The 27,329-nt window shown below is 41.8% G+C and overlaps 1 protein-coding gene across 1 annotated transcript in view; it reads left to right on the plus strand.

Annotated features, from left to right (window-relative positions):
• Positions 1-27,329, plus strand: part of trappc12 (trafficking protein particle complex subunit 12) — a 45,676-nt gene that overhangs the window by 14,089 nt on the left and 4,258 nt on the right. Inside the window, exons 4-9 of the mRNA XM_039785582.1 lie at positions 10,071-10,184; positions 14,511-14,649; positions 20,553-20,665; positions 20,933-21,005; positions 22,266-22,339; positions 27,124-27,197. Of these exons, the coding sequence (XP_039641516.1) occupies positions 10,071-10,184; positions 14,511-14,649; positions 20,553-20,665; positions 20,933-21,005; positions 22,266-22,339; positions 27,124-27,197 (587 nt within the window). The remainder of the gene's footprint in view (positions 1-10,070; positions 10,185-14,510; positions 14,650-20,552; positions 20,666-20,932; positions 21,006-22,265; positions 22,340-27,123; positions 27,198-27,329) is intronic.

Raw genomic sequence — 27,329 nt, forward strand, 5'->3', positions numbered from 1 at the left:
ACAGATGAGGCCAGCCCACGGTGGTGCTGAGCCAGAGACTAGCCCACTGCTGACCACGCTGCAGAGGTCACTGGGAAGACAAAGGGAGAAGTAGAGGGGAGGCCAGGACAGCCAACCAAAATCAGTTCATATAACCTCCAACCTCAATAACCAACATTTTCTAAAATGGAAATATGTTCTAAGAAACTTGAATTATTTTTTCAAAGTGGAAGATCGCCCGAATTAGAGGGAGTCACTGCATACAGTAATTTAAACAGAAATAAAAATAGCTATACATCAGTTTGAACCAGTCTACCAGAAGTGAAATATGGCCACATTTTGCTTATCTAGTTGACAATTGAGAAACAAACAGCATTTGAATCATCAAATGCAAAAATCTGCTAAATCTGACTGGGAATTGTGTAGGATATGCAGGCCAGGAACGCTGTCACATTTTGGTCTGGATCGAGATGCTGATGGTAAGCCACTTTTGTTTTAGTGGTACATGCTGATTCTTAGTGATATGTCGCTGCAGTTCTACTAACATATGGCACACATGCATCCAAGCTCGCCCACTTCACACAGTGTTCTTTCTTTGGTTTAGTTTATCTACACTTGATAGGGGTGCACCAATCCAATAATAAGATCAGATATTGGCCCCGATATTGACAAAATAGCTGGATCAGGGATCGGAAAAATTAACAGATCCACAGGCCGTGGCCGCAGATCCAGTTTATTTTTATTTATTTTTCTCCGTCGCAGCACATCCTACGTCATTCGTCAGCAGCACGTGTGTCGCATGCTGGAAGAGTATTCACTATTTTGTTTCTACTGCTACATTTTATTTATTTAAATTCATTTTAAGAAGTTTGATTACATTCCATTTTCAATTTGAATGCACAATTGTTTTTTTAAATAACATAAATAAGAATTCAATACATTACATTTATGTTAGTTTGTCTTAAGCCTGGTTCACACGGGACGATTTTAAAATTGTCGGTATGTATGATTTTCCAATCCTGAGAGACCCCACACACAGCGATGAAAAATCACGGGTCTAACAGTTTTGGTCGTACAGTGTGTGGTGCGCAGCACACGGCAAAATCAACACATCACACACGAACCGATTTGACTCCCGAGCATTCCCAGGTGCTTTCCTCGCCGCCTCGTCACCTCGCTTTCTGATTGGCTACACGCCACAGTCCACAGGCTGCGTGCTCGTTTGTCCCCGGGGGACACCACACACGAGGAGAAATCGGGCCAAAAAAATACGGGATATTATATATTTATATTATTTATATATATTTGGATATCCCCGATTTGAGATCGGAGCGGTCCCGACGTCCTTCCGAGCAGACGAGCGCAGTCTTAACACCCCACACACGGCAGGAATATCTGATCAGATTATTTTACGATAATCGGAGCATCCTTAAGATTGTCAGGAGGGGTGAATCGGGGCTAAAATCAGCTTAATTATCCTGCCGTGTGAACCAGGCTTTAGTTAGGAAAGTAATGTTTAGTTAGGAAAGTCTGGTTCCTTTAGTCTCTTCCACATGGTGGAAGGAAGGTATAAGGTGGAAGTTATATAGTTTTTATTAATTCAACAATGGTATCGGGTATCGACAGATACACAAAGCCCAGGCATCGGTATCTGGACTGAAAAAGTCGGATCGGTGCATCCCTACTTGGAGACAAAAGACTTATTGCAGAATATGTGTGTCATTATTCCCATTTTGGCGAATATCATCCCAGTCTATGTCCAGGTTTTGTGGCTGTTTTGTAGCTCAGTATAGACATTTTTGCCTTCTTAATTGTCTGACAGCTGTTGTTTCTAACCCCATCTTTCTTTGTGATTCTGATTGTAATTGTAATGTATTTATCTGAACAGGGACAGTGCACAAAAAACATTTCATAGATGTCTTGTACCAGGTTGTAGCAAATTGCTAATTTCCGACCGTATTCCCTGGGCAGGTAGATGGCACATTAAAATACAAAGCATTTAAAGTACAACATATAATACAGATACATAAAGTCATAAAAATCGAAAGTCGTTATTCATCAGACTTTGTTGTAGTGATGTCACTGTATTCCAAGATCTCAGCAGTTAACTTTTGTAAGTCCAATATTTAAATGAGGGCCAGTTGGTAAACCTTACCAAGTCGGTCAGCATAAAATTTCAGGTCTCGCAGTGTTGGATAATAACGACTTTGTGTGTTGTACCTTGTGAGTCATTGGATATGAATCAGGCCTGAGACAGAAGTTCTCTTTAAAACAGTTCTCCGCAGCACTCTCAAGAGGAAAAGGGAAGTGGGGCGTTCTGTTATTGTTGACAACCAAACCATCAAAAGTTATCCAGTAGCCCACTAGTCCATCAGTGGTTAATATTACCCAGAGGTTCATCACTTAGAACTTTGAAGCTGTCTTGAGCCATCTTAGGGAGTGTTATGTGGAGTTCTCTTACAGGCCACGAGCTAGTACTGTGTCTTCACATAATATATGATGCCAGTTGTTGTCTGGACGTCTTTCAGCGATACCGTTTGAGGAGTCCGGCGATCTCCTGTGGGAGCCAAAATGGATGCTGTGTGAAGTTCATATCAGTACAGTAGCCAAGCAGACTGTCTTCTAGCTTGAGGGCAATATTCTGTCCCCTGGTTCAAGTGTCTGTAGACCAACTACAGAGGCATCAAAGTCAAGTTAGCCACTGTTGCAATGACTTTTAGCATATAACAAATGTTGTTTTTTTTCCCCCCCTATATCTGTTTCATCTAAAATTCCGGGGCTTAATTGAAGTAGCACGGGAGCTCCCTGTGTTAACCAAAGCTGGTGTGAGGAAGCCTTTTTAAGTCTGATCCGCCTGGAGGCTTTCGGGTCTTGTGAGAGAACAAGTGGGCGTTCGTTTGTTCGCCAAGCTTTGTTATGCAGGTCTTTTTTTTTCTTTTTTTCTTACCAAAGGAAAGGCACACTTACGATCGTCAACACATTTTAGAAGCCTCACCTCTTTTAAACTTGCGACGAGACTAATTATGTATATGTGTGTGTGTGTGAGCGTAATGTGTGTACATTTTCAATGCACACTTTTGTCTGAGTGGGTGTGAGTATGTAGGAGTGTGTGAAGCATTATAGTACTAATGAAGTCAGATTTTTCAATTACAATCCATGTTGTTTTCTGTAATGCTTAACATGCTTTAGGCATGTGCTCTCTTTGAAGTTAAAGACCCCCTCCCTACAAGTTTTTAGCATGTCCGTATGGTGTTTTTTTTGTTTTTTATAGGATAAAAGACATATGACGAACGAAATATGCAAGCAATGCCATGGCTGAGCATTTCTGGTTTTGCATTTCCGGTTACAGGTCTTACAGTTTGCCTCTCTGTGTCACTGAAAGGTTTGAGCTGCCACAGTGGCTCTTGGTTTTGAGCACTTACTTTGGGAACCATCTTGAGTACCACACTGTCACTCTTTTGGGTCATATCTGACTTCTTTCTTCTTTCCTATCTTCCTTCTTTTGTCTGGTGTATTTGTTCTGTGTGGAACAAAGGCAGGTGCGGTATCCACCGTCCTCAAAAACAAGCAGCAGCAAACAAAAGGAAATCGCGCCCTACCCCACTATGGTGCTAGAGACATGCCTACACAATTTCATTACACACTTCTTTCACCAAGCCTTTGTAGTCAATTCCTAATTTAATGTCACTGGCAATAAATCACCATGGTAATGCCTCCTCATTTGATTTGGGGGGGATCTGATTATGCCTTATTGCGGAGTCATTTGAGCTGAGCTAAATTATTAATCACCATCAGACTATTGTTTTTCTATTTTTATGTCCTCCCAACGCCCTTTCTGTGTTAATTGAAATCATTCAAACCTGGGGAGTGACAGCGTGGTTTGTATGCATGATGGCATTTATGGCAAACTATCACAAAGCACTTTGTATGTTCTTAAATGAGAAATACTATAAGTTCACCTGAACTCTTCAGTCATGTTAGCAGCAAGGCTCTAGGGATGGTAATGTCGTAAGGTCTGTCCACTACTTTTGTCCAGACTGAAACAGCTAATGGATGAATCGGCCTGAAATCTGGGACAGATATCTATGGTGCCCAGATGATGGACCCTAATGTCTTTGGTGATCCCATTTGCTTCAAAGTTTTCTACCAGATGGATTGGCACCAACTTTTGTACAGACATTCATGGTTCTCAGACAATGTATTGTATTGATATGTAAGCCAGTGCCTTGATCAAGGGCACAGAGAACATACAAACTCCACACAGAAAGGCCCGGAACGACCTGGATTCGAACCCAGAACCTTCTCGCTGTGAGGCCACAGTGCTAACCATTGGGCCATTTATAGTTTTGGCGAGCTGTGAATGTTAACGATGGGACCATACAACATGGTTAAAGGTGTTGTTATCTTGTCTTTCTGGAGCTGCTTTGGTTCAGACACACCACAGTATGCTATGTTCAGGTTGCAGAAAACATCTTTTAAATTCAGATTTGGGCCACTTTCTTATGTGGTCCTTAATCAGATACAGGTCTTTTTTTTTTTTGCAACGCGACCTCAGTCTGAACATATCTGAATTAATTTCATTCATGAACTGAGTGTCTTGCAGCGAGTCTTGCGGAGAAGCGCTGACCGATGTAGTTAAAAGTAGCCCTTGACATCCTGAAAATTGGGACAAAATCTGTTTCAGTGAAGGCATTCACGTCACAATCCCACCACTCCTGGCTCCAACTGTGCATCCGCACACACCTCCAAGTAGCAGCCATTGCTCCACAAAAAGCCATAATAAAAGATTTGGCTCTCTTTTTCATTATCATCAGCTCATGAATTCACTGGCTTCCACTCCACATAAACTTATAAATTGAACCGTAAATGCTGATTTCAGTGGCCTCCATATACAGTATATGATATCTGTTCGATGATACTACAAACGTAGGAGTGAAACTTCACTCCAAACCAGAGACATTCAGTTACAAGTCTCTTGTCTTTTATCCATAGATATGGTGTATTTTCTCTAGTCACCAACCTAACCTCAAGTGTTTAGCCAATCAGTGCAAGACGCTGCTTGGTTTGAGGGCAGAGATTGTCACAGGTTGGCCCCGGTTGGCCTTGCTGCTAAGCTGGACAACAAAAGTGTGGCTATCCCCTGTTGTGGAAACACATGTGATCCCAGATTAGCACTACCCAGTGTGACTAAAGCGGGCTACGCCAGGTCTGTGTAAAAACGCTATTAGACAAGAGCTGAAACTGAAAATATATTAGACTGGATAATGGTATGAATTTTAGTCAGGATATTTTCACAGCGGGAGACAAGACTCAAACATAATAACTACATACTACTAGAATACATTCTAAATGTTAAATTAGCATGTTGAACACAGTCCAGTCTGTGATTGTTCTTGCACTTTTTTCATCAGCGGGCTTAGAGCACAGGTTCAACCATTTGAGATGACAGTAAAGCAGAGACGTCCGTCATTATCTCGCTCAAGGGCGCTCACAATCGCAAACTATCTTTAGTGGAGACTGACCCTGAGACCTTCTAGTCACAGAAGATTGCCTCTTAAAACACAAAGCCTGCCTGCTGTCTGCTCAGTTCACAGATCATGTATTACTATATGCCTGTAATGTTTGGTTTGGACTGGTATGGTTCAAGACCTAAGATTATAGGCTGGTGTAAGATAATATCAGACCATGAACTTATGCATAGCAGCAATGCTGCATCATTACATAAGGCCTGAGCTGAAGTTTACTTTTCCAGCGTTGTGGGGTCTTTTTTCACTTTAGCTCCTTGCGGTGCTTCTCTTCAGCTCCCTTGGCCCTCAGCTCCCTTCTCCTTATCTCCCGCTCCCCACTCTGCTACCCACTGCTCCTTGTTTTCTTTTTTTGACTCTTTTGGCCCAGAGTTTCTGGTTTTTCTTTTCTTCCTTCCACTACGACCAACTTTGACTTCTGTGCTCTTTCACTACATGTGGGTCAGATTTCTTCTTCCATCCATATCCTCTGTCTGTCTGTCTGTCTGTCTGTGTGTGTGTGTGTGTGTGTGTGTGTGTGTGTGTGTGTGTGTGTGTGTGTGTGTGTGTGTGTGTCACCCTAATCTCACACACACCTAGAAACACACCCTCGCACACCTGTCTTCTTATGCCCTGTGGCTTTGCAGCAGTGTACTGTAGGGGGTGTGTGTGTGAGAGATCCTAATCTCACACAGACACCTAGAAACGCACCCTCGCACACCTGTCTTCTTATGCCCTGTGGCTTTGCAGCGGTGTACTGTTGTGTGTGTGTGTGTGTGTGTGTGTGTGTGTGTGTGTGTGTGTGTGTGTGTGTGTGTGTGTGTGTGTGTGTGTGTGTGTGAGTGACTGCAGCTGCTTTTGGCCATCCAGGCTGCCTCCTCGTTTTCAGCTTCATTTCCCCCCCTAATGAAGATTCAGAGGCAGCACAGCTACTGGCACAGGGCAGGAGAGGAGAGCGAGGGAGGGGCGGCAGAGTATAGGCGATAGGGAAGGGGAAGCGTCAAGATGGAGGGAGAAGGAAAGTATGGGAGTATCCTGAGGAGGAGAGAGAGGCAGCAAGGCAGGCAAGAGAGAGAAAAAAGGAGGAGGGAAGATGAATGGGGAAGAGGAAGGAGAGAAGATGAATGGGGAAGAGAGGACAGCTACAACAGAGAGAGGAGAGGGAAAAGGCTGATGAGTTTTGTGATAAAGATGACTAGAGAGAAAGTAGCCCTCTCTCTCTCTCTCTCTCGCTCTCCTAATTAGCTCCCTGGCTGTGATGAATGACACAGCACTTAGGACCCAATCGGGGAGCCGACCTTGTCATGTGTGTTGATGGGGTGGGTGACTCTACCCCCCCCCACCCCTTTGCCACCACCACCTCATCACCTCTGTCCCCCACTTACCTATTGTACCACCTCCTGTGGAAGCAGATGCTGCTAATATCAAGGTGTGTGTGTGTGTGTGTGTGTGTGTGTGTGTGTGTGCGCGTGTGTGTGTGTGCGTGTGTGCGCGCGCATGCTCATTTGTCCACTGTGTTTGTGTGAGTGGGCGCTTTGTCCTCCAGTCCCACACATCGGCGTGAACACTCTCAGTTGTGCGCTTACACCCATACCTGCCTCATTTCATATGTAGTGACTTTTGTTTTGCAGCTTTAGATGTGACATTATCAGTTTAGAGTTAAAACTGTCATGTAAGATAATGGAACTTTGTTAGGGACCAAACAGTGAGGCAACAATGACACAGGTGTTTGAATTTGCTGCACTTTTTTTATATTTTTATTAAGCAACACAGTTTAAGCTCAAAACTTTGAAGATGCACAACAACCGTAAGAAACACAAAACCTGTAGGGGCTGATACAGGACCCGAAACACTGAGCCACTCCCGGCTTATTTTTAGCGGTTAGAGATGAAAGTAATGTTCAGATAGCAATTAGATTAAAATATTTAGCAAATATCAAGTCTCAAATCACTGTCAATCCTTAAGCAAAACATAAAGTGATGGTTCGGAGTAATTCACCCTAGGGTCCTTTGCACCATGACCTCGAGCCAAACACCCCCCCCCAGAAGCTTTTTTCACCTGGGTCTAACATTGGGAGAGTTAGCGTAGAGTAGCGTTATCAGCTGAATAGCTTAAGCAGGGCTAGGACCCCGTTTATATCTAATGAAATTACCCCACTAATAATGCCTGAAATGATACCAAACGTCTACCAGTTGTACATATAGGTTATGCTCTCATAAAACGATGGATTGGAAAGTTTGTAAGTACACCAGAAGTTTATGTAAATAACACTTGCCTGCTTGCTTCTGCTCTCTGCTGTTGTTGCTGCTGTAAGACGAGTGCTTAGGGCCGTCTACAAATTACAACCACCGAAAAGAGATCCAACAAATATATTTATTAATTAAACTTTTTTTTTTTAAGTAAGTGCTGTAGTATAACTAGCAGGAGACAAGTAATAATTGAGGTAAGTTTGGAGACATTACCTTATTTAATCATTGAATTAATAAATATTTTTGTTGTATCTCTTTTCGGTTGTAGTAATTTGTAGAGGCGGTCCCTAAGCACTCGTCTAACTGCAGTAGCAGCAGCAGCAACAGAGAGCTGAGAGAGAGCAGGCAAGTGTTCATAACTTTCTGGTGTACCTACAAACTTTCCAATCCATCGTTTTATGAGAGCATAACCTATTTGCTACTACTGTAGACGTTTGGTATCATTTCGAATTATTAGTGGGGTAACTTACAAGATACTAGCCATTAATGGCGCTAAGCTATTCAGCTGACACTGCTACTGCTACTCAATGTTTGACCCAGGTGAAATGTTTCTGGAGGTGTTTAGCTTTCATGGTGTCGTATTAGAATTACTCCGAATCATCACTTTAAGTATGCAAATGAACTCTTTTTTTTAATTTTTTTTTTTTATTAAATATTCATCAGCATGCAAAGTCATTGATTAATACCATGCTGTAGCAAGAAAGGGGTGCGACCAACTGAGAAAGTTGGTTGCACCAGTTCTACCAATAGAAAAGTTAGTCCATTATTTTGCTACTCTTTGCTCCATTGTGGGAATGTTTGAGGACACTGCAGTATATGGAGCATACATTTCACACACACAAATAGATTGTGATTTCTGAATGCCTTTGTATTCAGCCTTAGGAATATGTAATGTTTGAGCGTCTGCATGTCCATGGCAACTGACCAAACCCAATCTTTTGCTGGACTGTGTGATACGGCCAAAAGATACATAGATACTCTATTGATCCCCAAGGGGAAATTCAAGAAAAAGCACCAGAACAAGTGAGTAAGTGGACTTTGAGTTGAGATTGGTTTGAAACTGTTCTTTCCTAGGTGAAGAATGAACTGTCAAGCTTGAAGACTGATTTTTGCCATGGACCTTGTTCTAGAGTGTGTTGTAAATTTTTTAAAGTTCCCAGGGCTCAGGAATGATAGCTGAAACTATGAATAATATATCAGACCCAAGTTGTAATAAACAGGAGTTATCCTTTAAATTAGCTGAAACATTCGTCCTTGAGTGAGAACACTGGAGACAGGCCCAGACCCTGAGAAATCACACTGAATATAAAACCATACACTCACCTAAAGGATTATTAGGAACACCAGACTAATACCGTGTTTGACCCTATCCTATCAATATGGGCCAACATTTCTAGAGAATGCTTCCAGCACCTTGTTGAATCAATGACACAAAGAATTAAGGAAGTTCTGAAGGTGAAAGGGATCCCCCACACCATTACACCACCCCCACCACCAGCCTGCCCAGTGGTAACAAGGCATGACGGATCCATGTTCTCATTCTGTTTACGCCAAATTCTGACTCTACCATCTGAATGTCTCAACAGAAATTGAGACTTATCAGACCAGGCAACATTTTTCCAGTTTTCAACTGTCCAATTTTGGTGAGCTCATGCAAATTGTAGCCTCATTTTCTTATTTTTAGTGGAGATGAGTGGTACCCGGTGGGGTCTTCTGCTGGTGTAGCCCATCCGCCTCAAGGTTGTGCGTGTTGTGGCTTCACAAATGCTTTGCTGCATACCTCGGTTGTAACGAGTGGTTATTTGAGTCAAATTTGATCTTCTATCAGCTTGAAGCACTCAGCCCATTCTCCTCTGACCTCTAGTATCATTTTCGCCCCCCAGGACTGCCTCATACTGGATGTTTTTACTGTTTTTACTGCATTGAAGCAGCTGCCATGTGATTGGTTGATTAGATAATTGCATTAACGAGAAATTTAACAGGTGTTCCTAATAATCCTTTAGGTGAGTGTGTATGTGGTTATATTTATTTTACGTACATGTTGGCACTGGAAAAGGAGTTGCTTTTAATCTCATTGTACATGTGTATAGTGACAATAACAGGCATTCTATTCTATTCTAAACGTGGGTGGTTCAATAGATGCATTTGAATATTCGAAACAAGTCGGTTGTTCCGAAGTGATACCTTGTTAGTGATGTGTCCCCTTGAGCGTGTTTGTGATCATGATAGCTGGAACCGCGTTGATGTGTTTTAGCCCCCAGGTCTTCGTCTATTTTTCCATCACTCAGTCACGCTGTGTGTTTCAGATCCAGCGTGCTGTGTCTTTTCTCCCCTGCAGAGCAGTAAAAACTGGCGGGCTGCGATAGATCTGACGGGCCGGCTGCTGACAGCTCATGGTCAGGGATACGGAAAGGCTGGCCAGCCAACCTCCCACACCACCGACTCACTGCAGGTAAGACGCCAGCGACTTTCTCTTCATCTGTCCATTCATCTGTCTGTCTCTCTGTGTTGGAGAGTGAAGCCAAGACAGGTCTTGTTCTACAAATTAATGTAACAATTCCAAAATAGCACTTAAAAATGAAGTAGATTTTGCACTGAAAATAAACCCAATAATTCTTTAATACTTAAATAATTATGTATTGAAATGTTCACACTGAAATTGTATAACCATTTATTAGTTATTTGTTACCCTATTATTTTGTTATTAGGAGTTAATTACATTTTTTGGACATTTTCTTTAGAATCCAAACTGATAATAGAATTATTTTTGAGTGATACTATGTTGAGTTTAGGGGGACGGATGTGGATTTTTTTCCCTCTCCTAGAATACATCAGCACAGTTTGTAAGACATGACCACGCGCTTGTTAGTTTTGTTCTACTGTCCTTTTATACTATTTGTTAGTGTTGCTGCTAGCACATTTTTATGGCTGGGTTTGTGGAGCTCCATCCAGAAGATGGATGGCTGCATAAGCTCATTAAGAAGGCCACCCCTGTGGTAAGCTCAGTGTATGAGACTTTAAGTTAATCGACTCTGTTTTTGCCTCATGCTGCATATTACTTTGTTCTACGTTCTAAAACATCCTGGCACAGTTGTGAAATCCAGGTTTTGAATGTGTGGCCCTTTTTAAAATGTGTTTAATGTGTGTGTTTTTTTCTGTGTTTAGTTGTTTTCTCTTCTAAATTTAATATGCATCACAACAAGATGATGACTAATAGGCATCTCTGTTAACCTTTTACCACCAACTGTTCTTCCCACAGGACATTAGCACTAGGGCTTAGGTACCGAATTCAATACTTTTTAGGCACCGACCGAATTGCCTCCTTAGTATTGAGTATCAAAAAAAAAAGCCTCATCATTCAATACCCAATTTCAATGCCTAAGGAGCTAATCTTATCAGCATCAGTGAGCCAATAAGCATGCAGCATGCTTCTACCAAGATCTAATAATGTCTGTGATCGAGAGACACGCAGGAAAACTCTACGTTACACAGAGATGGCTCACGTAGTAGCTGAAAAATAAGAATGTGTGCCGTAATGTTCTAATTTCTTTTTGTTAAAATGGATTTCATAAGCTTGGTATCGAAAAAAGTATAGTTTAGGAACCGGTATCAAAGTCACAGTGTTGGTATTGGTACCGGTATTGAATATTTTTTAACGATTGCCAGCCCTACTTAGCACTTTGCTGAACAGACTGGAAGACCTATACTAAGTTACATAAATGTGGACGTGTAATATACATATAGATAGATCAGACTTTCATCTTACAGATGCATTGCAGAGTATACAACTTAAACTGAAAAAATATTGTTTCTCCCTACCTTTCAAGCAGTCTGGCGGTCCAACAAAGTAATAAATCCTTGAAAATGTTTAAATGCATCATAAGGGAATGATCAAAATTGTTTTAATTAAGGTGTACAATCTCCATAAGGGAAGTGGATGTTAAATGGTTAAATTGTCTTCCTTTTGAAATGCACGTGAAATAAAAAATACATTAAAAAAAACTTAGCTACTGTTAGGCCTTATAGAAGTAATCTTACAAATGACAATGCTGTAATCATTACTTCTTCTCTACACTCTCTAGATGGCACTATACATTGGAAATGTGACAAAATGTGCACTCAAGAGAGCAGACTACATGCTTTACACAATCAGTCAACATTTTCTTGAGGCTCCCTGTGTCCTCCCTTAGTTCCAAGTGCATCGTAAAGACGTTTTACTCTACAAATTTGCCTAGGCTGTTATCAGTGGTGGAAAAAGTATTCTGATCCTTTACTTAAAGGTCCCATGACATGGTGCTCTTTGGATGCTTTTATATAGGCCTTAGTGGGCCCCTAATACTGTATCTGAAGTCTCTTTTATATAGGCCTTAGTGGTCCCCTAATACTGTATCTGAAGTCTCTTTCCCGAAATTCAGCCTTGGTGCAGAATTACAGCCACTAGAGCCAGTCCCACAATGAGCTTTCCTTAAGATGTGCCATTTCTGTGTCTGTAGCTATTGAGGAGGAGAGAGGGGGGGGAAAGGTGGAGGGTGGGGTTGTGGCCTTGACCAACTGCCACTTTGCTCGTTCGAAAGCCATGATGTCTCTCTCTCATGGGTGGGCCAAATTCTCTGGGCGGGCAAAGCAGAGAAAGGGGAGGTAACAGGCAGGGGAACGCATATTAATGTTAAAGAACCTCAAAGTGAAATTTTTATGCCATGGGACCTTTTTTAAGCAAAAGTACTAATACCACACTTTAAAAATACTCTGTTACAAGTAAAAGTTCTGCATTTAAATTGTTACTTAAGTAAAAGTATGTAAGTATCATCAGGAAAATGTACTTAAAGTATTAAAAGTAAAAGTACTCAATGCAGAAAAATCCTCCCATTTGAGAAACTGGAAAGGATCCAAACAGTTGTGTGTTTAATGGTCTAATCATTTCATCTGGACTTGTAGGCCGTTATATTGCTGGCTAGTTTAATTTATAATAAAACATCAGATTTTATAAACTACATGTGTTTTATGTGCAAAAATCTTAATTTTTAATTTAACTAGTAACTAAAGCTGTCAGATGAATGTAGTGGAGTAAAAAGTGCAATATTTCTCCCTGAGATGTCGCGGAGTAGAAGTAGAAAGGGGCATGAAAAGACTCACGTAAAGTAACAGTACCTCAAATTTGTACTTGAAGTACAGTATTTGAGTAAATGTACTTAATTACATTCCGCCACTGGCTATTATCACCAGCAGCGATGCAGCCGCACCCGGCTTCTGAGACTCTGTGTTAAAGGTGCTGTAGGTAGGACTGGGAAGATCCAGGACTTAGACAAAACATTTGAACATCGACAACTTCTCAGTCCCTCCCCCCTTTCCGCTAAAGCCCAAAACGGTCTCTCCCCCGGCCCTGATTGGTGCATCTGAACAGGGATCTGTGGATTTTTGCAAATCGTGCTACAGGCTGGAGGTGGCGGATATTTTTTTAATTTCCTGCTTCATGTAGTTCTACTGGAACATAGGGTCAGTTTCCGCAAATATGACAGAAAGTTAGTTTTATAAGTCTTACCTACTGCACCTTTTAATGAGGATGTTGTGGTGTTACAAAGTCAAGAAAAGGGTCGAGAGAACAGTTTTTGGGGGGCTGCCATGCTGCTCAGGGGCTTCTGGATCCTTCCATGTTGTATCACTGGGAGGTAGTCCATCCCCAACTCTATCACATCAGGACACAACTGCACATGCCTGGGCTTCTGTCCAAGTGCATTTGTGCTGTCAGACGCTCATGACAACGCCACATGGTCCTGGAACAGCCTGTGCTCTCCACATGTGCAGAAGCTGTACACAGCATAAGCACAGTGACGTTTTCATTCATTTGATTCAAACATAAAATGTCCAGCTCAGTACATATCTTGGACACAATTCTTAAATAAATACATATAAGGCATCCTTATCCTTTGTTTATGTTAGAAAGTGAATATTGGACATTAAATCATCAGATTCTGTAGTCTTCAATATCAGTATTGGCCTTGAAAAAATCCAATCACAAATCAAATGGTTGGGCTTTGGAACAAAACATTGCGTCAGGATTGCAACCCCATAATGTCATTTTTTTAATTATGTAAGAACAAGAGATGATACTGCACCAATGATGTATTACATTATAGATTCAAATGTTATCAATGTACAATGAAAGCCAAGACATTTCATTACATTATTGTATAACTGGATTCTGACCAAATTAACTGGGAAATATTTACAGTTTTGGGACTAATTAAGGATGTTTAGTCAAAAGGCTAATGCCTCATTTTCACTGCGTTGTACAGCTCCACTCGACTCTCCTCCACTCACTCTTAGTACCAGGTATATTTCTTGATTTCCTTTTCCACTGCAGATAGTACCCCGGCAATGTGGCGGGATTCTTAGCTGACCCCCATAGCGCTGGCACGTGAAACTGCCGTGACATCCTCTTTGACGCGACAACGCTCTCGATCTGGCTCGTATATGTCACATCTGGATCCTGTGACATACCGTGCCGTGGAAATGTGGCAATAGACACACAAAAACACATAGACATAGAGTCTGAGGGCCCTATCTTGCACCCGGCGCAGCACAGTTCCGGACAGTTCCGCTTAGATCGTTAAAATAGGGCCCTGACTGATAACTGACAGAGGGCGGTATAGCTGTGACCAGGCGAGATAGGAGAATTAGCATGATGTGTATTTAATGGGGTTTTTTGTACGCTAAATATTTGATTAATGTCTTATCCCGTCATCTAACAAATAGACGGGGCTGTTTGTGTGTATTCCAGCTCTGGTTTGTGCGGCTGGCCCTCCTGACCAAGCTGAACCTCTTCCAAAACGCTGAACTGGAGTTTGAGCCCTTTGGCAACCTGGATCAACCAGACCTCTACTATGAGTACTACCCCACTGTTTACCCTGGGAGGAGAGGTATACACACACACACTCACTCAGCTTGTGTTAAACCATACCACCCTCTGTCCTTTGGGGCCATTATTCTTGAACCTTTGATGTAGGAGGTGCACTTTTGATATTGATCCCAGAAACTTTAATCTGCAAACTCTTCCATTGTAAAAATCATGTATTGTTTTATATCTCTTTCCATATTTCTTTTGTTCAAAAGCTGCTCTGTGAATTCTCTTTGAAGGCTGACTGAGGGTCGAACAGTACTATTTATGATAGGGCTGAAAAAGCTGCTCTAAAACTCGTATCTGTGAGTTTTAAATGTGTTATAAGCCTGCTATCCAAAAGGATTTTTGCATTTTACCCACATTTCTTTAAGGATACACAAGCATACCAGCACTGTCCTATTAAATATTCAAAGGAAAGTTTCTGCCAGGCGCTTGATATTAGACTGTATCGTCGAGAAGCTCCAACAACTCCACTTGTCTCCAGCAGTTCTTTGGTTTTGTTTTTCCTCTTTTTACACTGCATGAATTGCTCTCTAATGTATTCCCATTACTTTGGATCTGCTTCGCCCCTCAGGCTACCACAGTGAAGGCAGTAGCAGAAACACAGCGGCACGCACACCACACACATGCACGCGTCACACACACACACACACACACACACACACACACACAGTTGTACAAAAAAAAGCACACTTGAAGCTACACGGCACAGCTTTCTAAAGAGAGCACCGATTGACTTTCCATTGCTCAATTTAAACGCTTTGTGCCCTGCTAGTTGCTCGCAGACAAACTGGCACAAGTAGCCTGGCATCAGAAGTCGAACATTTCTCCGGCCCAGCGCTTGCATCGACTATCTATTACTCATGATCGCACTCTTCGAACGCCTTAAGAGACTGTGCCCATGTATCACTCTCCGAAAAATTAGGATCGACTCGGTGCTCAAGAAGGAATCAATGTCCGTCAGTTGTTAGGTATTTCTTTGCCAAATGAAAAGTTGAGTTCAGTATCTTAATATTTTACTTTCAGTCTTGATGCGTTTCATGTTTTAAACAATAAAGTAAGTAAGTCATCTCATAGGTTGAATAAAATGAACTTGTGGTCAAATGCTAACCTTCCCAGCTTCTTTGAAAAAGGGCTCCCTGCTGTTTTTCCTCAGCTGGATGAAAGAGTTTTGGCCTCTGCACGAACAGTTTACTGGTTTAATGTCAGCCCGACAAAAAGATGAACATGCATACTAGACTGGGGGCATTTATTACAAGTCACTTGTTTAAGACTCACACAGTTCTCTGTGTCCCAACAGTAACACTTTGTCACTTATTTAATGATGAGCTAAAACAACACTAACAGGTGGCATTACATTAAGGATCACTATTGTCTGTATCTTTTATTGATTTACTTAGCATAAGGCAAGGCAAGGCAGCTTTATTTGAATAGCACATTTCAGCAACAAGGCAATTCAAAGTGCTTTACATAAAAACAATTTAAAAAAAAATTAAAAACAGATAAAATACGAGAATAAAAGTTATAATTAAGTAAGAAATTAAACATTAAAGAGCAGTTAAACATTTTTAAACAATTATGTAAAGAAAGGCAACATCAAAAAGAAAGGTCTTCAGCCTTGATTTCAAAGAACTGAGAGTTGCAGTGGACCTGCAGTTTTCTGGAAGTTTGTTCCAAATATGTGGCGCATAAAAACTGAAAACAAGATTCCATTACAACAGACGGAAGGGCCCTTCTTTATTGCATGGATTATGCCACCTTAAAGTATATGTCACAGAAATGATTTAGAGATGCTGCAATATGCTTTAATAGGCTTTATTGCTTTTGCCATTGTTTGCAGAGAGTAATTCCAAGTGCACTGAATTAAACTAAAGTAATTCCAGTAATGCAATACAAAACGGATTATACATATTAACTATACACACTTGTATAAGATAGCTACACATATAGTAATACAACAGCGCTAGTCAACGCCGTCTTCTGCATTTGGCCATAAGTTCTCATCCACATCACACCTTACAGTATGTCCTCTCATGCAATACACCTGCATGCCTGATCCATCCCTGGCAATCTTCTGCAGATATGTCCAGACATCCAGCATTAATTGTGTCCAAGAGGCACATCTGACCATGTGGCTGGTGGTCCTAAACTTTCCACCTCCTATGAGGAAAATAATTCCTCTATGAGCTTGAGGAACGGAGAGTTAGGTGGAAAAACACACAAAAAAAAAGTGACACCATCTTGGCATGGGCTGTAAACCAGTCTGTGACTGAAAGAGAACGGTGAAACGCCACATTGTCCCATACAGTTACCCAAATTTCTGGATTCTGCCTCACCTGGCACGAGTCTTTCACTAAGGTAATCAGGGAATGAAAAGAGGCACTTAGTGTTGTAGTTCCCAATTAGGGGTTTATGTTATCTTTTTTACTACTCCTTTTTAAGATGTAGATGTGGCAGAACAAAGCAAATTGCAGTCTCATAAGTAATTTTGTGTTGAACATACATTTTCCAATTCCACGCATGTATAACGTGCAAAATGGACTGTAAGTTTAAGTGGTGGTTGAGTGAAGAAAACGGTTCATGAATTTTTAAAGTGCTCATATTATGCTTTTTGGCTTTTCCCCTTTCCTTTATTGTGTTATATATCTTTTTGTGCACATCAAAGGTTTACAAAGTGAAAAAGCCCAAAGTCCCCCCCAAAGGGACTTACCATTTCCAATACAAAACACTGTTCACAAACTGCTCCAAACAGCTCTGTTGTAGTCCAGCCTTTACTTCCGTGAGAAATGTGCGTCACTTTGTAACACACGTTATAATGCTCGCCTAGCTGCTAGCGTGGCACGCCCTCATACTCTGCTTCTGACTGGCTAGTAGTCCTTACTGCGCATGTGCGACTCCCAGCAAAGATGGAACAGAAGTGAGATGTCTCACTCTGTAGCTAAAACAGAGAGCTCGACACACAGGGTAAAAAGAGGAGCTGCAGCAATGTGCAGTACAACAAAAATATGGTGTTTTTTGAAAATTAAACCACATAAACCTATTCTGATATAACCTCTAAATACAATTATGAACCTGAAAATGAGCATAATATGAGCATTTTGTGTCAAAGCAAATGAAAAGTGAGCCATCGATGCAGTGACAGATCATAATCGATTATTGCCTACTTATGTTACTTGATTTTCCGGTCGCTGCTTTTTCTGTTTTTGCCTTTTTGTCTGTTGTGTTTTAGACTGCGCTACATTCAGGAAGTGTCTTTTTTTTTTCTTTTCTTTTTTTTTTGGAGCAGATCCAATAAAAAGAGGAGTTCATATATTCCTGACTGCTTGAATTAGTTGATGAAAACCATGTGGAGCAATATATAATAATATTGAGAAGGTGATGCATCGGGATATCGAGTCGAATCATTGACAGGATAATTGTAATCGAATCGTGAGACCAGTGAAGATTCACACCCTTAGTGTGTGTGTGTGTGTATATATATATATATATATATATATATATGGTAGTCCTTAGAATGTTTAAATATCTGAACTTGAATCTCTTACATGCATTTCACACAATCTTAAAGGAACATGCCGACTTATTGGGAATTTAGCTTATTCACCGTAACCCCCAGAGTAAGACAAGTCGATACATACCCTTCTCATCTCCGTGCGTGCTGTAACGCTGTCTGACGGCTCCAGCATTAGCTTAGCCCAGCACAGATCCTGCAGGTAACTGGTTCCAACTAGCCTACTGCTCCGAATTGTGACAAAAGTGACAAAATAACGCCAACATGTTCCTATTTACATGTTGTGATTTGTAGAGTCACAGCGTGTACAAAAAACAACGTAACATGAGACACAGCCATCTTCTAACAGTAAACAAACCGGGAACTATATTCTCTTCCGCCTGAGAATATAGTTCCCGGTTTGTTTACGGTTAGAAGATGGCTGTGTCTCATGTTACATTGTTTTTTGTACACGCTGTCATTCTACAAATCACAACATGTAAAAAGGAACATGTTATTTTGTCACTTATTCGGAGCAGTAGGATTACTGGAACCATTCACCTGCATGTTCTGTGATGGGCTGATGCCGCTGGAGCCGTCAGACAGCCTTACAGCACGCACAGAGATGAGAAGGGTATGTATCGACTTGGGGGTTACGGTGAATAAACTAAATTCCCAATAAGTCGGCGTATTCCGACTTTAAAGGTGCCCTGTTGAGTTTTCCTGTAAACGAGCACAGTTCTGTTTCCATTGAGGGTTTCTCACCAAAGTACATTTTGTGTATCTTTCAGCTCTCTAACAATTGTATGGAAAGAGGTTCCGTAAAAACAGAACATGTGTACTATATTTAAATAACCCCATACATTCACAGAGATATTCTAGTTTCTTGGTGGTAGCTATGGCCCTGGTCGTGACTATTTGCAGGGATAGTAAGTGAACTATTGCAACTGGCAAGTTAACCACAACAGCAACGTGCTAGCTGGCCGGGAACACGCTCTCACTAGCCAGCCACACAAGAATAGCCAACTGCCAGCTAACTTGCCGGAGAATTAAGTGTAAAATTGGATGATGTGATGCAGCTTATATATAGTTTCCTCTATTTTGGACACACTTGACCTTTCCTTAAAGTCAGAACTGTCATGGCGGTGTGCTATCGGTCAGTGGCAAAAATTGGCATGTCAAAATTCACCGAACTTGAATGCAAGACATCCACGTGGAAATTATCCACCGATCGAGACGTTTCCATTTAAATCAATTGATTTTGCTCTGAACTGTCGCTGTCATGAATGCTGGTCTGATGGGAACTGTTCGTATCTTGTCACCCATGGATGTGCTCTTGTGCGTCCTCGTGCATGTGCTAGAATATAAACAAGATGGGCACATACTCTTCATCACGCCACTGCTAAAGACAAACTTTACAGGGTACCTTTTTACTTTTTAGTGTTCGGGGTCTGTACAATGTTGTGGTTTCACACGTTGTTTTCCTTCTCAGTTAATTTTAACAGACACTGTAAAGGTTTTAAAAGTCTTTCGCTGTACGTTTTGTTGGTAACTTGTCCACACCTCTTCTTTCGCGCGAAAGGGAAACACACTGTCTGAGGTCACATACGGGCACCTGACGGGCACGAGGCTACATTGGGCATGGGTCGAACACACACGCTCCGAAGCGAGACAAGCGGACCGAACGGTTTGGATGTTTTTTCATGAACCGTACCACCCCTAATAGATAGACAGCACAAGCAGATAGACTACAGAGATAGAAATTGAGATACTTAGAATGGCAGAAGCCGCAGCCAAAGGTGGACCAGCTAGCTGAGCTTCAGGTCTGATGACAATATCAAAGAGACTCTGATCAAAGCCCAGGAACTCACCTGAATATAGGCTCTTCCTCAGGAGGTGTGTGTGTGTGTGTGTGTGTGTGTGTGTGTGTGTGTGTGTGTGTGTGTGTGTGTGTGTGTGTGTGTGTGTGTGTGTGTGTGTGTGTGTGTGTGTGTGTGTGTGTGTGTGTGTGTGTGTGTGTGTGTGTGTGTGTGTGTGTGTGTGTGTGTGTGTGTGCGTGGGGTGATGCTGCTATAGTATGTGCGTGTCAGAAAGATGAGTGATGGAGCTGTGCAGCACACACACAGGGAGAGGGATGAGAGGGTTTAATAAGCAGCCATACGTAGCTCAATGCCATCTGTAGGTTCCTGCCTCCAGGGCTGTCTGTGTGTGGGTGGATAGGTTTATATTCTCATCTCGCACTCTGTCTTTCTGTCTCTCTCCGCCTTCCCTCTCTTTTCTGTCTCTCTCTCTCTCCCTCCCTCCCGTTATGTCCTCATGCCACCCTGTTTCTTATTTTCCCCTTTTCCCTCACACATTGTCTCCCTCTGTCTCCTGTTTTCTTCTTGTCCTCCCTCTATCCCTCCCTCCCTCCCTCCCTCCCTCCTGCGCAGGCTCCATGGTGCCGTTCTCCATGCGGCTGCTGCATGCCGAGCTTCCCCAGTACCTGGTCAAGCCCCAGGAGGCTCTGGACCGCCTGCACAATCTCAAAACCGTCTGCCTCGCTGTTAGTATACACAACGCACACACATGAACACAGCCTCTGGATGAACATGAAGACATGCATACCCTGTAGTATTCACACAATAAAACTACACACCCACAGAAAAGCACACACAAGCCCTTCAGCCCACCTGTGTAAACAGCCAAATATGGTTGGATTTTAGAGTTATTGAATATGCAGATTCTAAAACAGATACATTAAAAGCCTTCAGCGCTGGCAGTGAAGCAACTTCACCCTCTGAGGTTTGAATTTTTCCCTTCCTGTTAACAGATTCTGGAGAACTTGGAGAAAGGACTGGCTGAGGATGGCATGATGATCACCCTAACACAGGAGAACAGGGAAGGTAAGTGTACACACACACACACACACATGCTCACGCACACACAGACATTTGGCTCCAGACCTGGCCACAGTCCCAGACTGCATCACACTGTGGGAGGAGAGTGAGGTCATGTGCCCCAGTGGGTAATACACACACACACACACACACACACACACACACACAAAAACACACTCTGAGTCAGAGGCACACCTGGTGCAGGACTGCAGCATGCCTCGGCCACACATACACACACTTTCAACCACATAAACGCACCAATGCGGTGCTCTAAAAGTGTTTAGCACCTTACTGCTGCGGTACCCGCGCTGAATATCAAACGGTCTGTTCAGCCCTTCACACCAAACAGATCGATACAGATCAATCCTTTCCAATCCACCCATATCTGCAAGTGTGCTGGGGAAATAGGCAGCCACCTTCATCTGAAATTCACCAGTTTTATGTAGACACACCTCCACATGTAAATAGACTGCCTTTTCTCTTCTTTTAGACTTTCTCAACTCAGCAATACGTCTTAATAATGCAGTGTTCTCCGAGTCTTCCGTTTGCAGTCCCTGTGATCACTAATTTAGCAACTTGTCCAAAGGCTGTGTGTCAGTTTTTTTTTTTTTTTTTTAAAGTGACTACAAGCCATTTAATCAGCTAATTCAAGGTGATGAACAACAGCAAGGCACTTGGTGAAGTTGAGCTAAATGTACCAAGACACTTGCTTATAATTTGGGGGAAATAGTCAGAGTGACGGGTGTACCAGTGTATGTGTGAGGGTGCGCCAGTTCTGACAGGTTCTCCCCCTTCTAAAAGCACAGTGTAATAGCTGTGCCCTCTGTCTCTCCTCTCTCTACCCACGCAGACAGTCAACAGTCAAGTCAAGTCAATAACGCAGGGCCTTGCCTTCACACATCAGACCCCTACTGAGTGATTAGCTCTTCTCCCCAACACACACACACACACACACACACACGTGCAGCAATGAATACTAATAGGTCTGAACACTAACTCTTCCACGGGGTGCACTGTCTGAGTGAAAATAGGAAAGCAGAGTGTGCCGCAGTGTCTTCCTTACCACCTCGCCTTAAAATAAACCCTGGTGTGGAGGGGAAGTAGGGGAGGTTTAATGAGAGGGATGGAGGGATAAGAGCAATGAATAGAAGAGTGGGGGTAAGGGTGACGTTAGAGGGATGCCCAGAAAAGCAGGTGGAATGAAAATAGGAAGTCACCCTTTAAGATATAAACCATCTGTCTTCTTCTTCTCTCTTTTTTTTTTAGGGTCTCTTAAGCTGTGGAGGTCTCGCCTCAGCAGGGTCATGTACTCCATGGCCAACTGTCTACTGCTGATGAAGGTGTGTGTGTGTGTGTGTGTGTGTGTGTGTGTGTGTGTGTGTGTGTGTGTGTGTGTGTGTGTGTGTGTGTGTGTGTGTGTGTGTGTGTGTGTGTGTGTGTGTGTGTGTGTGTGTGTGTGTGTGTGTGTGTGTGTGTGTTTTTGTGTGTCACGTTGTATCTTCGCAGAGTGAATGTGTCCCTGTATGCGTGTCTATGCGTCTGCCTGTGTATGTGTGTGTGTGTGTGTGTGTGTGTGTGTGTGTGTGTGTGTGTGTGTGTGTGTGTGTGACTCAGAGATCTCTGATGTCAGACTGGTGGAGGATTCACAGTGAAATCCCCCCAGACTGACCACTAATTGGATTCTTGGTCAGTAAGAGGGAGAACGAAAGAGAGAGAGCACGAATGAGAGAGAGAGAGAGAGAGAGAGAGAGAGAGAGAGAGAGGAGGAGGAGGTTGGGGTGTCAATTTGATCAGACTCTAGAGAGAACCACAGTGCCATCTAACGGTGAAAATTGAGATTACAGTATTTTTTTTGAATTATTTGGTTTAATTTGAGTTTCAATGTCTAACTCTCCATTCCATATCAGGAGTTTTACATGTTGTAGCCATATACTGCCAATCTTAAATACTTAAAATTTGCTTTATTTAAATAAAAGACTTTTTATGTAGTTACTTTCAGGCAGCCACTAGTTTCTATTCATTACTATGTTGTATGGAAATTAAATGGCTGATTCTTGCAATATTCTTGGGTTGTGTAGTCCATCAAAGTCAACAGTTTTATCATCTACGAGGAAACACTGTGCAGACTTCCCACAGCCCTATGTTCCCACATTTGTAGGATATTTTCAAAATTAGGTGTTGTGTTCCTGCATTTCCCTTCAAGGGTTAGGGTGGGTTAGGGGTTAGGCGAACATAGGGCCTAATTTTGGAATAAAAATCTTGTGAATGTGGGAACATAGGGCTTACTTTTGGAATAAAAATCTTAAAAATGTGAGAACATAGGGCTTAATTTTCAGTGAAAACATTTTTTTTATTAGAAATGTGGGAACATGTAACTCTGAAAAAAACCCTATATGGTAGACATGATGGGGTTGTTTTAGTTTTTCCCATTAAAAGATAGAAACCAGCAATACTTCTTGAGTTCCCTACCCTGACTGTGGCACTCAGCCCCAAGCCCATTGGTTCCAACTAAAATATATTGAAAACCGAACACAAATGCTGTACATACTGTAGTTTCATCTGTTAGAAAAAAGACTTGATTTCCTAGATTTTAGCAAATGTTAATAAGGTAAGGAAATGCAAATGTGTTTTAGCAGGATCTGGATTTTTTTTTTTTTGTTTTTTTTTTTTTTTTGGTGTGTTTGGTTTTGGTTGGGTTTGGGGGGTGTGTGTGTGTGTGTGTGTGTGTGTGTGTGTGTGTGTGTGTGTGTGTGTGTTTTTTTTTTTGTGTGTGTGTGTGGGTTTGTGTGTGTTTGTGTGTGTCTGTGTTTTTCTTTTTGTGTGTGTGTGTGTGTGTTTGTGTGTGTGTGTGTGTGTGTGTGTGTGTTTTTTTTTTTTTTTTTTTTTTTTTTGTGTGTGTGTGTGTGTGTGTGTGTGTGTGTGTGTGTGTGTGTGTGTGTGTGTGTGTGTGTGTGTGTGTGTGTGTGTGTGTGTGTGTGTGTGTGTGTGTGTGTGTGTGTGTGTGTGTGTGTGTGTGTTCACTGTAATAAGGGAACATGTCGACCAGTGCAAAAGTGTGGCTCATTGATGTGTTTTAAATAGTTTTAGGACAACAAAAGAGCTTTTTGGCACAGACAAAAAAGATATATCAGGCTTTGGATACACAGTAGTAGCCTCATTAATTCTTTGTCTTGTATGCCGTGTGAGATTTTAAGTCTAGTTTTGTTGGACACTGAAAACTGAGCCAGAGCTTTCCTAAAAAAAAAAAAAAAACTATTTGTACCTTATCCTAGCCCAGTACACACACTCTCTCTACACACACACCTCACTGACCTCTCTCCGTCGCCCCGCTCAGCAGTCCAGTCACCATGTGAGCGATGTGTAGCAGTGCAGTGTGGAGGTGGGAAGAGGGTCACATCGGCCAGCTAATACTCCATGTTTGATTAATACCCTTTTTTTTTTTTTTTTTTTTTTTTTTTTTTTTTTTTTTTTTTCTTTTTTTTTTTTTTTTTTTCTTCTCTACGCCAACCCTCCCTCTTTTTCTTCGCCTCCCCCCCACTTCTGTCTTCCTACTCTTTATCTTGACTTTCTTTTCGACTTCCATTCTTCACTTTTGTATTTGTATTTTAATCTCTCTTTCTTTTCTCTCTCTCAGTACTATTGTTCTGGCGCTGTGAGACCTATCACCATCCATTATCAAGATAACCTCTGTGTGTGCTCAGATCGACTGCCGCTTCATTATTAGTTATTTGTGAACCTTTAAATATTTAAATTTTAGTTTTAATTAATGTGACCCAAAATGTGATCAGATCATCATTCAAGTCCTTTAAACTAGATAAAGGGGACCCAAATAAACAAACGGTACAAAACATATATACTCATTCATTTATTTATTTAGCAAAATGATCCAACGTTAAATGTCTTTGTTGGAAAAAGGTAGGTGGACCTCTAGGACTATCAGTACATTTAAAGAGGTTATTGGAGTCAGGTGTTTTAATCAGTGGAATGACAATCAGGTGTGAGTTTAGCGCGGTCCCTTTCGTATTGAGAGAATATAAACCTGGATATTTGAGTAGGTTGGTAAGACTAGAAAAGCGCCATAAAAATACAGTCCATTTACATCTTTACTATCAAAGTCTGGTCTTCACCACACAGGTTTGTGGAAGTGTGCCGTGCCTTGATCAGAGGAGATTTTTGTTTAGCTCAGATACAAAGTTGCTGGTTGTCACCAGGCTGGTAAAGGCGACAAAACCCTTTTCTAAAGAGTTTGGCCTTCACCAACCCACTGTCAGGCAGACACAAACGGAGGAAATTCAACACCATTGTTACTCTGCCCAGGAGTGGTCATTCAACAAAAATCACTGGGCAAGAGCAGGCATGTAATACTGTAGGGGGTCACAAAAAACCCCCAGAGTAACATCTAAGGATCTACAGGCCTAGGGTTGGGTGCCGAAACCTGGTTCCATTATGGAACCGGTTCCTACGCAACCAGTAGGAATCGGACCGGATTAGAACGCAAATTTCGGTTCCTCATTTCGGTTCCACTTAATGTGTCGACTGAAATATTTTGCCTCTGTCGCTCCAAAACGAACGTAAAAATATCACCCTTTCTCTGTAGTCTACCGTTGGCGTCCGTTTCAACAAAACGGACGCAAAAGCCTTTCGTAGATGTCATTTTTCAGTTTTTCAAGAATCAAGAATCGGATTCATTTTAAAAGTACCGGTTCAACTTCGGAATCGTAAAAATCCAAACAATACCCAACCCTAGACGCAGTGTTGTGCCTGGGTGAAGCTGGAGTCGATAACGCGTTCATTGAACAATAGTTCATGAACTCGTTCATATTTTGGGCGAACGTGAACTGAACGTATTGTAGCCTACTGCCTGATGAACGTTACTGTGAACCCGTTCATTTTGGTGTCTGTGAACGCCACGCTCTCGCAGGTTAACTTCGTTCAATAGGGCGCCAGATTTCTATAGAGCCTTCCAGGCCAAAACCCGGCTAAAACACACCGTAAACAGGCATTAATATGTAGCAGAAAAAACACCCAATCTGGCAACACCAGCCACCAGTGTCGCACCGCCGCATGCGTCATCAAAACAAAACGCAGCATGGAGGCGACGAATGATGAGGTCGTATGATCACTTAAACGGAAAGAAAGGTCGGTGAGGATGCGAAAAATCTTAACGTTTCTGTGCAAACTTTGCCCGCCGGCTTTCAAAAACAAAATTCGCACTTCAGTCCCATCCACAGCAAACCTGAAACGGCACATTGAACTGATTGGATACGAAGATGAAATCTGACGCATAGTTTCAGTGTTAAAACTGATAAAATAATTGCTGTCTGTGGTTCTATATGGGCTGTGGCAATAATGTTGAAAAAAAAGAACTATGAACTAGTTCATTTTTGGAACTGTGAGCTTAGTTCAAAAATTTTGAAGTATGAACTGAACTAGTTGATTTTAAAATGTGTGAACTGAACTTTGAAATAGTTCATGTAGAAAGTGAACTTTCCCACTACTGCCTATACAGGCCTCTTCTGCAGTACTGACGGGTATTTATCGACTCCAGCTTCAATCGGCAGGCAGAAAAGATCGTGGTTTGGGTTCAACAAAAGTATGTTAATCCAGGAAGTTCTCTCAGGGGGCATGTCGTTTAGTAAAGTGGCCGTGTCTTGTAGCCACAACTTCCATCCGTCAGAAGCGTTTGTGACGTTGAACGTGACACACTATAAATAAATAAAAAGGCATCCTCGTCTACTGGCAATGGGAAAGGAGTATGTCATCTATTTTTAAAGGACTCTGATTGGAATTAGGAGAAAGCTTAACACAAGGGTTAATACAGCACCTTAGTGTTTGTTTGTACAGCATTTTGGTCAGCTTAAACTGTGTTTAAATGTGCTCTAGAAATAAACTTTACTTACTTACTTTACAAGAGACAGGGTTTAGAGAGCAATTCTCAACAAAGTAAACAGTTGTACATAACCCTTGTGTTGTAGTTAACTTGTGATGTCCTTCGGGTCACTGGGACCTGAAGGACATCACAAGTTACTAACTAGACATGTAAGTAAGGTAAGAATTTTGATGACACTAGGCCTACACACACAACTGCCTGTCATTTAGTATTGTCTTTGCAGAAAATAAACAGGACTTTTTACTTCTGGAAACCCAAAGAACTCTTCAATCTTCACAACTGCATTGTGTTGTAATAGAAATAGGCCGAGATATATTTGTTTTGTCGTCATTATTCCCTCTTGTAACGTTCTGTATGTATTCTTTGCTGATGCAATAAGTCAGTTTTCCCTGGGGAATCATGGAATCTAATCTATTTGCGCTTGCCCCATTTTACTATAT

The sequence above is a fragment of the Perca fluviatilis genome, chromosome 20 (assembly GCF_010015445.1).
Source record: "Perca fluviatilis chromosome 20, GENO_Pfluv_1.0, whole genome shotgun sequence".
NCBI lineage: Eukaryota > Metazoa > Chordata > Actinopteri > Perciformes > Percidae > Perca > Perca fluviatilis.